This window comes from Cavia porcellus, unplaced genomic scaffold, assembly GCF_034190915.1.
Source record: "Cavia porcellus strain 051 isolate PalLab524CR breed Dunkin Hartley unplaced genomic scaffold, mCavPor4.1 scaffold_23, whole genome shotgun sequence".
Lineage (NCBI taxonomy): Eukaryota > Metazoa > Chordata > Mammalia > Rodentia > Caviidae > Cavia > Cavia porcellus.
This window is the reverse complement of record NW_026947506.1, coordinates 8,362,479-8,375,161: the sequence shown is the minus strand read 5'-3', so window position 1 is coordinate 8,375,161 and position 12,683 is coordinate 8,362,479. Positions and strand designations below refer to the sequence as shown.

General features: G+C 41.2%; 1 protein-coding gene across 6 annotated transcripts in view; it reads left to right on the top strand.

Annotated features, from left to right (window-relative positions):
* The first annotated feature begins 8 nt into the window (after positions 1-8).
* Positions 9-12,683, top strand: part of Parg (poly(ADP-ribose) glycohydrolase) — a 105,486-nt gene continuing 92,811 nt past the window's right edge. For 3 of the 6 annotated variants that reach the window (XM_063233779.1, XM_063233778.1, XM_005002049.4), the window contains exons 1-4: positions 9-509; positions 5,610-5,676; positions 6,209-7,186; positions 8,300-8,483. In XM_063233779.1, coding sequence (XP_063089849.1) covers positions 293-509; positions 5,610-5,676; positions 6,209-7,186; positions 8,300-8,483 — 1,446 coding nt within the window. In that variant the 5' untranslated portion in view covers positions 9-292. The remainder of the gene's footprint in view (positions 510-5,609; positions 5,677-6,208; positions 7,187-8,299; positions 8,484-12,683) is intronic. The other 3 variants (XM_013148597.2, XM_013148596.2, XM_013148598.2) reach the window with 3 other exon arrangements.

The following is a 12,683-nucleotide window of genomic DNA, read 5'->3' as shown; positions in this document are numbered from 1 at the left end:
CGTGCGCCCGGAAGTCGGAGCGCCTGACGGCAGCGTTCCGCTGGTGGGAAAGTGAAGGAATGCCTTAATTGAAGCGGCGAGTTCGGAGGCAGGTCGGCTGTTTGCGGAAGAGAAAGGCTAGCGACGTCTCAGGGTCTGACTCGGAGCCTGGCGAATCAGTGACTGCGGAGCAGGCAGCGGCAGAGAGGAAATGGTGCGGGAACGCGCCGAGCAGGAGGCGCAGTCCGTGGCACTAGGTGAATGAGGCGCTCCGCCCGGGCCGGCCCGGGGTCCGTGAGCTGCGGGTCCCAGCATGAGTGCGGGCCCCGGCTGTGAGCCCTGCACCAAACGACCCCGTTGGGGCACCACTGCAGCTGCGCCGGCGGCCTCGGACTCCCGGAGCTTCCCCGGCAGGCAGAGGTGCGTCCTCGACCCCAAGGACGCTCCGGTGCAGGTCAGAGTCCCGCCGTCCTCGCCAGGCTTCGTTCCGGGGCGGGCGGGGCCGCACCGAGGCTGCGCCACTTCTCTTGGTACGTGGGGAACTAAGAACCCTTGCCCTTCGTCTTGGTCCCGAGGACCCCGGGGTCGCAGTTATTCCTGTCTGTCCTCTGATCCACCCCCCTCTCAGGTCCCCTTGCCGAACCACCAGGGCCACACTGAAGGGACCTTGTTTTGCCCGATGCGACTGGAGAAGTGAGAAACATTTATTCTCAGGGTTTTTGGAAAGTAGCAGGGAACTCCACCTGTTTACTTTCCCCGAATTTGATGAAGTGCCTTCGTCACGGAGATCTGCTGGTGTATGTGAAGCAGTAGGGCACTGCAGCCAGCCTCGAAGGCAGGGGGAAAAAGCTGTTGAAGCTAGAGTTGGGGTCCCAGAGTGCCGAGATATGAGTCCTAGGTAACATTGAACTTGTCCCTGGCTTCCGTTGTTGACCATGAGGAGCTCAGTCTGTGTCTTTATACCCTAAAGTGCGTCAGGGGACATCGACAAAATCACAAGGCAATACATACAATAGAGGGTAGTGGATACCTTGATAGGAGAGGGACAGACTGTCTAGGTAGACCTGACCCAATTCGTGGGAGCAAAGGTAGTCCTCCCTAAGACACGGTACTTATTCGGAGGACCAAGGGATGGATAAGAGTCACCCGGCTGTAGAGGAAGTAAGGTGTTTGAGAAGGACAGCTGGTCATAGAGTAAACAGAATAGTGAAGCAGGCCACAGATGCAGAGAAAAATCAGCCCATCCCGTGATGGGATATATAGGTAGTGCTAAGCACGTTGGGCTTCTAAGAGCAAAAAGAAGCCATTAAACACTTTCAGTGGGTGAGGATCTGCGGGGGAAGGTTGGTTTGTTGAAAAGTCTCCATGGTTGGTGTGCGAAAGGTAAAAAAGGAATTGAAAGCAAGTGAAGGCCCACTACTAGTTAAGGACTTGATCTGGGTGGAAGATAATGGCTTAGCTTTGAGTGTGAAAACAGAAGAAGTGGGTAGGTTCCTGAGACATTGGGTCATACTGGAACTTAAGGGCAAAAATTCATCTGTGCCAGAGGAATTGGGGAGTTGTTGGTGTAAACATAATAGAGGGAACTATTATGTTTGTGTGATCTAGACCATTTAAGTGTCTTAAGAAAAAGTTACAGAGGGCAGAAAGCTTAGGAAAATCATTTAAATTTAGATAGACTTAAAGAAAAAAAATCTAAGGCAAGTTGAAAGGGCCCTTTAGAAATGTATCCATTCTCTGGTCAACAGTGTAGTTTTAGGTGTCTTAGGACTTAGAGGCTGTGGCCAACAGACTTGAACTATGTCTTGACAAATGAGCAGGATTTGCTGTATAAATGGGGAGAGAGAATTATGTCAGTAGAGGGTATAGCACACCAGGAAGTTGGTAGATGGCAGGATGGTAAGGTGGTCTTACTTGTGGAAAAACTCCAGGGCCATATTATAGTAGTTAAACTTCATTATTCGGGGGTAGGGGGGATACTGCAAAAAAGCTCTTAAACAAGGGAATGCAATTTGCTTAACATTAGAAATGACTGAAGCAGTAGCTTTTGAACATCTTTTTGTCAGTAAACCCACATTATAAATTTTCTCTGGTATATGGTGTAGTATGTGTACATATACCATATTTATGACTGAAGCAAATATTTCATGGAATGTTTACCCTTACTATGTACAACACATTCTCATATTGCCTGTATTAGTGCATTGAAAAAATACCAGCTGTTTGTAGTTTGTGAAACACTGAGTTAGAGAAAGTCAAGACTAAACAGGAAGAACAGAAGCAGGAAACAATTTGTTATAAGTAAGTGAAATACTTAAGGAATGTAAGAAAGGGATGGACTTAAACTTCAGGATGTGGATTTTGGGAAATTTGGCTTAATAGAGCAGGAACTGATGGTGAGCGATAGGTAATGTATCTGACATCCCTGACTAGGTAATTTGTAACCCATTAACTTTATTTTGCTGGCGAGGGTTAGTGCAGTCCTCCGCACTGGTTGGTCTTGAATTTTCTGCGGAACAGGAACTAAATGAGTACTTCATGTGTGTGATGTTTCCTGTGTACCTGCCACAGGACACCATTTACATAATGTCCAAAGTCCAAATTGTTTCAAGTTTTAGAATTCTTTTAGGAACTTGGTATTTAAAATTTTTAAGTAATTATCTCAGAAGAAGTAAATGGAAAATAAGTAGTGTCTTAAGTTTTGTATTGTCTTCCTGGGCACATGTTTTACAATGACTAAAATCTGCATGTAGGCAGAGCACAGGATGCTGTTCCCATTCTGATGGGGCTGTTGCTATAGCAACTTTGTGTAAGTGGAGTGTTCTTCTAAAATGCAGTTGAATTTTACTGTATTGTGCACCTTTTGCCTGTATCTCTGCTAACTGAAAGGCCTCATTGAAATATACTGATTACTGATTGATGACTCAAAGTGTGAATGGTGTGAAGTCAAAATAAAGTTGGAGAACTACTGATTTCAGTGAAAAAAGATCACAGTGCTGAAAGAGGGTATTTGTGGTGTGCCTGCTTTTTGAGGCTGGGTACTTAATATTTTCTCTCAAGTTTATATCCTTACCGGATGCGTATGGCCCTTGGCAGCACGTGTTGTTAACCCCATTTTCTAAGTGAAGAAACAAGAGCTCACAGAAGTGAAGTAACTTGACGGAGGTGCTGCTGGTGACTAAGCAAACATCCCACGTCAGGGCTGTTTGAATACATCATGTGGCCTTTTCATTGTTTCTTATTACCACCCTTTGCTGTCATTATTTCTCATTAAGAAATCCCTTAGAAACCTAGAAAGCATCATTTTATGTCTGCTACAGGAATAAGAGGGCTAAAGCCCCGCACCAGCCCTGTGATGTGTTGGAAAGAGAAGGAGGGCAGTCCTTTCTCTGGGCCCACCAAGGACCACAGGAATGTTTGATTCACAGGAAACATTGGATCCTTCTGTTTCACCTTTCCTCTTCCAACTGTTCTCAGCCTTCATGGATCATAATCAGCAGCCTGCAGCCCAATGGTGAACATGTTCTTCCTATTAGGGCTGCAGGAAAAAGCCTTCTTCACAGGGCACACTTCATGGGTGTCAGGTGCTAGGGACTGGGCTTTGAAGAGCTGTGCTTGGTGAGTGGTAGAGAAACCTAACCATTACATCCTGACCTTTAGTCCTTGTGGGAAAAGATGTTTTAAGTCTAAACTGACTCAGAAAGTAAATGAGTGTTTGAGCACCTCACTGGTGTGGGGTTTGGGAATTTTTTGGGTTAGATTAGCTGTGTTTCATACAGGCTGAGTGTCCCTTACCTAAAATGCTTGGAACTCAGATTTCAGATTTTGGATTATTTGCATAGACTTGACTTCTTGGGCATCTCTAATTCAGAATGTGAAATGCTCTAAAATCAGTGCCAGTGCTCAAAAAGTTTTGTATTTCAGAGCATTTTCGATTTTCAGCTCATAGATCCTCATCCTGTAGAATGAAATTAAATGAGAAAAGCTGAATTATAGAAAAAGTGTCAGAATCAGCTGTTTTTTCCTCTTAGTTATTGCTGATCATACATAGTTTTTCATTGAAGCCTGATTCGCTATAGAGATACAAATTAAGTTCCTAAATTAGTGGTGCTTACCAGTGAGAAGTGTCAGCTTTATATAATTCTTGTGATTGAAACAATTTAGAGAATACCAAGCAAAGATTTTTGTAGTTGGACTGTTGGTGTTCTATGGAAAGTATGTTATACGGCACTTGAATACTTCTGTAGAAAGTACAAATTTTATGACACCTGAAAAGCATATTTAAATATAAAATTCTTTCCAAACCTAAAATGTTTTCACTTGGGCCATTATCTGTAATGGATAAACTGTTAATGTCATGATTTGAGTCTGCAGTTGGGGTACTTACATTATGCTATTTGAGGTAAGAATGAGTCTGACTTAAGGTGCTTTTTGTTATCTCAAACTTTGTATGTGCAAAATTGACCTAATCATATTTGTGGTTTTTTTTTTTTTTTGTTTTGTTTTTTTGTCTTTGGCTTTTCGGTTTAGTTGATTATGAAAACCACTTCTTGCAATAAGTATGGATTTCCACCTACCTTGTGTTCACTCTTTATGGATTCCGATTTGGAGGGTCTGGGTGTTGTCCTGGGAGCCATATATTGCTGGCCTCCTGATGACCCAGGTGTTTTGGGACTAGTAACCTTCTCATTGGCCTCTGCCTTAGGCTTTGTCTCCTTGCCTGCATATTTGTCCTCCAGGCCACCTGTCAGCCATGGTGAGCTTGTGAGCTTTCTGGATTTGAATTCTGGCATCATGGCTCTTCCTGTGAATTGTACCTGTTTGTGGCTCATTCAAGGTCTTCCGTGATATGGTCCTGGCTGACTTTTCAACTATATTTCCAGTTGCTTCTTTCAGAGTTCTTTGTATTTCTGTACCATTGGTGCTTTTGTTCATCATTTTTCCTGTATATGACCACATTTGTTCTTTACAGTACAATTTATTTTAAGCCCTACAGTTTTCAAGCAATCTTACCAAGAATCCCTACTTACTCTTATGTCCTAAAATAGTGTTTTTCTTGAAAATACCTGAGTTTTTTGTTGGCCTCTCTTTTAATAATAAAAATAATTCAGGACTAACATTTATAGTGTCAAGCATTTCTTGGATAGAGTTCTAAATATTTTACATAGATCATTGTTAGTTTAGTCTAACCCTAATATAAGAGATTCTGCAGATTTGTGTGTATTCAGATATGCAATCTAAACAAATAAAAATGATTCTTCTCAGAGTCACATAAGAAGCTATGAATTTAGCCCAGAGTTATAAAACACACGTGTAGTCCCAGCACTCTGGAGGCTGAGGCAGGAGGATCATTGCAAGTTCCAGCCATCCTGGCCTGAACTATATAGCGAGACCCTAATTTAAAAAAAGAAAGAAAAGAAAAAACTATGGACTTAAATCTAGATGTTTTGATTGTTCTGATTCCATTCATGTTAGTATTTTTGTTCCGGGCTTCTCTCAGTACTTGAAGGTAAAGAGAGAAATTAATCCACACAGAACTTTATAAAATGCCTCATATATAACTACTATGTATTTTTTCTAATTGAAGGACTGAATGTTATATGTATACATTAATTTTTTATTTTTTACAGTTTTCAAGCAAAAGACTATTACCAGTTGGATGGATACTAAGGAAATCAAGACAGCTAAATCAGAAAGGTATAAAGACATGCGTATAGAAAGAAGCAACGTATAAGGATTGCTTTATCTTGCTTTGGGATATTTTCTCTATTTCTTCTTGCTTTTTTATTTTTCTTCGTCGACATTTGTTCATTTTTAATTCAAAGTTTTTTAGAATCTGTATGCACAGAGATGAAAGAGAAATAGCACAGGCTTTAAGCTACTTGCAGTGTAATAGTGCTTAAACACACAAAGACATGATTTCTTGCTGGTGCGGTACATTAGCTAGAAAGGAATTAGGTAGTAAAGTCTGACTGTGGTCAGCAAGTAGAATGGAAAAGTGAACTCCAGGAAAGACTATCAGGAAGTGTGTAGAGTTCAGAGTTAAAGGGAAGGCAGGTGGTTTCCAGGCACAGCTGGGGAAGGTCATGTGCAGAAACAGAGGGAGGAAAGAGCGTGCTGTGTGTTCAGGTAACAAGCAGTATAATTATTGCTGTGATACTTGTGGAGGTGTCATCCATTAAGTGGCATTTCATATAAGTGGGTCTTAGTTCTTTCTGTTCTCTTGCAGTTTGCATAGTAAAGAAAACAATAATACAAGAATAGAATCCATGATGAGTTCTGTACAGAAAGATAACTTTTACCAACATAACGTGGAAAAATTAGAAAGTGTTTCTCAACTAAGTCTTGATAAATCACCTGTTGATAAAAGGACACAATATTTGAACCAGCATCAGACTACAGTGATGTGTAAGTGGCAGAAAGAAGGGAAAAATACAGAACAGCTTTTGGAAAGTGAGCCTGCAGCAGTGACTCTGGTGCCGGCGCAGTTCAGTAATGCTAACGTTGAGCAGTCCCCTCACACTGATGGCCACAGTGATACAGACAGTGAAGAAAGCAGAGATAATCAACAGTTCCTGACACCCCCAAGGCTTGCGAATGCAAAACAGACAACAGATGAGCAGGTCAGAGAAGCCAGAAGCCACCCGAAGGGCTGCACATCCTGTTACCCTGGGAATGACCGCACAGCTTGTCAACAGGAGGAGACAGACGTGGTACCAGAGAGTCCGTTGTCAGATGTCGGCTCTGAAGATGTTGGAACCGAACTGAAAAATGACAAATTGAATAGACAAGAAAGTAGCCTAGGAAATTCTCCCCTTGAGAAGGAAAGTGAACCCGAGTCACCAATGGATGTAGATAATTCCAAAAATAGTTGTCAAGATTCAGAAGCAGATGAAGAGACGAGTCCAGGTTTTGACGAACAAGAAGATGGTAATTCCTCCCAAGTAGCCAGCAAACCTTCGAAGTTGCAAACAAAAGAAGCTAACAGTGAACTTAAAAAACCACACTCTGCTAAAGGAGGCGAAATTAAATTACACTTTCAATTTGAAGGAGGGGAGAGTGGCACTGGGGTGAGTGACCTAAGTGCCAGACCCTCTGGAAACACTTCTGCGCTTCATGTAGAATGCCGGAATTCCAAGCAGCATGGGAAGAGGGACTCCAAGATCACTGACCACTTCATGAGAATGCCTAAAGCAGAGGAAAGAAGGTAATCTTGTCTCATCCAGAGTGTCTCTTCACGAGCGTATTACATTTCAAAATTTAACACAGGAGGCTTAACAAAGTTACGAGTTAGAGTAAAATAAATTGGCTTCTTATTTACTTAGCCTAAATTTAAGCCTTTACACCAAAGCTTAAATTCTCAAAAGTAGTGAAACACAAGAGAAGGATAATGAATATCAGATCTGCCTACTGGTTGACCATTTCCTAAACGAGTGCATATTACAATTTCTGTAACTTTAACAGGGAGATCTGTAGTATTGTACTCATAAGTGAGAAACTGAAGTTTGAATTAGAAAAGTCATTAAAATCACGGAACTTGTCTGAAAGTACTGGGGTTTCATGCAATATATATCTGACAGCAAAACTTATATCTTTGCCACTAGCCCACATAGAATCTTAACGCCCACTTGGTAATCTCTATGACCTCATTTTTCTAGCATATGGCCCTAAATTCATTTCACTGAAAATTACAGTGCTGCAGCCTGAGAAGTAGGTAATACTATGAACCGCAGTGTGTTAGTCACCTTCTTATTGCTATGACAAAGTTCCTGACCCCTATAGCATAAAGGAGAAGTTTATTTTGGCTCAGGTTTCAGAAGTTTCAGTCTATGTGTGGCAGGCTCAAATGCAGAAGATGGCAAAATGCAAGAGCCTGCTTCCGTCATGGTGGCTGGGAGCAGAGGGGTGGAGCTGGGAGCAGATACACTCTCTGGTCATACCCCAGTGGTCCCAACTCGGAAGAGCAAGGCAGCTGTAGCTCACCTTCCAAAGGTCACCTTCCAAAAGCTGCCCCCTCCTCACTGCTCTCCAGGGTGTGAGGCTCTTAGGGGACATCTAGATACAGATCACGACCTGCAGCTCGTTTCTGTTTTCAGGAGGTGATTTACATGGAAATTCCCTTCACAGACTATTGAAAATGAGCTCTTGAGTTGTAATATAAACTTTATAAAGGTTTCCAGTTGGTTGTAAATATAAAAGAGAGGTGAGGGAGCAAGCTTGGCACACTTCAATCAGGAACATTCTGGTAAGTTTTGTACTTGTGTGTCCAAGGGATCTGAAGCAATAGATTGGTGACTGAATACATTTGTCTTGACCTTAGAAAAGAACAAGGTGAAAACAGACATCAAAGAACAGAAAGGAAGATGCCTAAATACGTTCCACCTCACCTTTCTTCAGATAAGAAGTGGCTGGGAACTCCTCTTGAGGAGCTGCGGAGGGTGCCTCCGTGTGGGAGCCAGCTGCCTCTCTTGAGACCGTCGGCCAGTCACACAGTGACTGTTCGGGTGGGTATCACCTCTTGTCTAGGAGCAGGGAGGATTAAAGATCTTGATTTACTGTATTTATTAATATGAAAAGCAGACCAAGGCGTAGCAGGTTTTCTTGTCTGCTTGTATATAGTACTCAGAAGTGTGCACCACAGAGCGATAAACCATTGCTTACTTAACGTGGCCCTTAACACATCTAGGTGAATCATTGTCAGCTAATGATGAAATTAAGTTGTTCAGTGTTTTTAAGGAACCTCATTGGGTTCTTTTTTTCCCCTTTTAATTCATTTGACAAACTGGCATGGTAGTACGCGTCTAATCCCAGCACTTTGGGAGGCTGCCACAGATAGATCACAAGTTCAAGCCCAGCTTGGACAACTTACTGACTTGGCGAGACCCCATCTAGAACTTTAAAAGTAGGAAAGGGGGTATAAAATGAAAGGACTCTGGGTCTAATCCCCAGTACCACAATTTAAAAAAAAATTCAGTTGACAGTGTTTAATGAGAACACAGTGCTTGTAAGCTGCTAGGTTAGTCACGTAAGACTCAAAACTCTGTATGGTTCAATACATTTTCCAGGTTTGCATAATTTTCTGAGGTTCAGGTTCTTCTGTTCATCTGTATTATCTCACAAGTATCTCAAACTCAATCTGTCTTTCGTTTTTTTGTTTGTTTGTTCATTTGTTTTTGAGACACAGTATATAGTCTAGGCTGGCTTGTACTCACAGCTGTCCTCCTGTCTCAGCCTCCCCAGTGCTGGGCTAATAGGCATGCACCACCACACCTGGCTAAGCCCAACATGTCTTAAACCTGTCTTGCATTTAAAAATTTGTTGTTAAATATATGCAGCATAAAATTCACAATGTTTTTAAGCATGCAGTTCAGCAACATTAAGTACCATCATGATGTTGTACAGTGATCACCCACTGTCATTTTCAAAACATTTTTATCTTTCCAAACTCTATCTCTTAGGCAATAGCACCTTAGACTTTGCACCACCACCACCACCCCATCCCCGCCAACTCCTGGCTAATACTTTCATATGCAGTCATGTTTTTCTTTAAACAAATTTTACTGCAGTATATAAAATTTATTGTGTGCTCAGTTTGGTAATATTTAAGAACTATATAATCGTTAACAGAGCCCAGCTTGAAAGTTTCTGTCACTCACTGAGCAGGTTTTAATATTCATCTCATTTGCAATCTCTAGATTGCACTAAGACTACTTTAAAAAATTAAGTTATGCCTTTTATAGTACAGATTAGTTTAGGTATGATCAAATATCCTGAATGTTAGAATTCTTTCATTTTTTAGAACAGCTTTCCTATGCACAGTGATAACATTCATCCCAGGAAATTTGTACCTCTGTATCATGTATCTTAATTCTTTCCTCCTGTTCTCCTCTCCTTTTAACCCTTCATCCCCTCCCCATTCCCAAATCTTGGTTTAGATTTTTTTCCTTCCATTCTCTTTTTATTTTAATCCCTTTTCCATTCTTTCCCTTCCTTTTCTCCTTCTCTTGTTTCTCCTCTCATTTGAACACATTCTTCCTACTTTCCAGTATGTGTTTTGCTCCATATTTATCCTTTGGGTTTCTCTCACAAGTGAAACAATGCAATATTTACACTTGTGTGTCTGATTTATTTCACTTAAAATTGTAGTCTTGAGTTGCATTCATTTACCTAAAAATGTCTCAAGTTTATCTTTTTGGCAGAGTAGTACTCCACTGCATATAAATACCACATTTTCTTTATCCACTGATGGGTATATGGCTTATTTCCAAGATTTAGCTGTTGTAAATTGTGCTGCTGTACACATGGGAATGCATGTATCACTGTGGTACAATGCTTTCAACTGTTCCAGGAAGATACATAGAAAGGCAGGAGCTGGATCAAATGGCACCTTTAGGAAGCTCCACACTGATTTCCGCAGTAGTTGTGCTAGTGTATATTCCCACCGACATGGAGAAGGGTTCCTCTTCCCCACAGCCTCGCCAGCCTTGACTGGTTGATTTTGTGACGATCGCAGTTTTTTCTGGAGTGAAATGGAATCTCAGTGTTTTAATTTCCATTTAACAAATGACTAGTAATATTGAACATTTTTTCTCATACTATTTACTGTTTATATTTCATCTGAGAAGTGTCTATTCATTTCAGATGCCCATTTTTAGATTGAGTCTCTAAATTGGGAAGGTCTGATTTTTTTGAGTTCTTTGTGTATTCTGGATACATCTAGTCCTTCATCTGAGGAACAGGTGGTAAAAATTGTTTCCCACTCGGAACTCTCCCTTCACTCTTGGTGTCTTTTGCTTTGCAAAAGCTTTTTAGTTTGATGTGATGGCAGTTGTTGATCTTTTTGTAGCATTTCCTGTGTGATGAGGATTTTTTTGTAAAGTCTTTGCCTACAGCTGTGTCTTCAAGGGTTCCTCCCGTTCTATCTTAGGGCAAATTCTAAGTGTTTCTGTTTCAATATTTAAATTTTGGATCCATTTCAGTTTTAATTTAGCGCATGATAAGAGAGATGGATCTAGTTTTAGTCTTTGGCATGTGGAAAGCCCGTTTTACCTGCACCTTTTATTAAATAGGCCGTCGTCTTCCAGGGAAGATGTCTTACCCCCTTGTCAATGATACAGTAGCTGAGTGTGCCCAGAGTTATTTGTGCATCTTCTAATCTGTTCCATTGAGCCTCAAGTCTGGTTGTTTTTGTTTTGTTTTGTTTTTTGCCAATACCATGCTATTTTTATAGTATAACTTCAAATCAGGGAATGTGATGCCCCTGCCTTGTCCTTGTTGCCCAGAATTGCTTTTGCTATTCTAGGTCTCTTCTGACTCTCATCTGAGTTTTAGGATTATTTTCTCTAGTTCTGTGAAGTAGGCCCTTGTTATTTTGATCAGGCTTGCTTTAAATCTGTTTAGCAGGTTTGGGTGTATGGCGTTTGCAGCTTATTGGTTCTGCCTATCTGAGAACAAGAGTAATTGGTCCATTTTCTGGTATCTTCTTCAATCTGTTTTCAGAGTACTGTGCTTTTCAGTGTAAAGATCTTTCACTTCCCTTGTTAGATTGATTCTTAAGTCTGTCTGTCTGTCAGTCTTTTTCTTTTTCTTTCTTTCTTTCTTTCTTTCTTTCTTTCTTTCTTTCTGTTTTTTGATGTTATTGTGAAAGGTATTATTTCCCCTAATTTCTTTCTCAGTGAATTAGTATACATGAATTCTATTGATTGAGTGTTGACTTTGTATCCTGCTATGCTGCTGAATTAGGTTATTAAATTTAGGAGCTGTGGGGGTCTTCTCTGTAGAGTATCATGTCATATCAAATACTAATTTAACTTCTTCCTTTCCTATCTGTTTTTTCTTTTTCTTGTCTAATTGCTCTAACTAATGTTTCCCAAACTATATTAAACAGGAGATAGTGGGCATCCTTGTCTTGTTCCTGATTTTAGATTGACAGCTTTTAGTTTTTGAGCCTTTAGTATGTTATTTCAGAGTTGTATATAACATATTTCATAATGATGTTGACCAGTGTTGTGTTGTTTGAACTGGACTCTAAAAGGTAAGTGTAAGTTTTAAGACTCAGGGCCTGGGGTTAGCTCAGTGGCATCAGTGCTTGCTTAGTAAGCACAAGGTCATGAGTTTGATCCTTGTTATCAAAAAACAAGTTTAAGACTCAGGAATACGACAAGAGAATTTAAGGTAGATACATAAGCTTGAAAGAAAAAAGTAGCTAGAAATGGTTTGTTTCAGAAATAAAAAACAGTTGGTTTTCTATAGCTTAGAATATAGGCAGGGAATAGTGGAAGACAAGACTCGATACGTGGGTTAGGTCCACATCAACAGAGGCTCGCTCTTGGCCCTCACTGTTTCACAGGATAGTGTCCTCCCATGTAAAAGCACCCCTTTAAGCTGGGCACGGTGGCATGCACCAGTAGTCCCACCTGCTTGAGAGACTCAGGCTGGAGAATTGCTTGAGGGCAAGAGTTCAAGTCCAGTCTGGCAGACACAGTAAGAGGCCCATCTCACCATCCCTGCGGGGAGTTCACTTCTGGCGCCTCTGACTTCCTGGAGTCTCCACTTGTGACTCTGACTTCACGCTCAGTGTCGCACATTGATGGTAAAGAGAAGCTTGCGGGGACTTTGACCCTGCTACCTAGTGTTTTGGCTCCCAGGCTTTCCTTTGAAATTACGGCGGAAGCCTCTGTGACCTCTTCACTGTTTGAACAGTG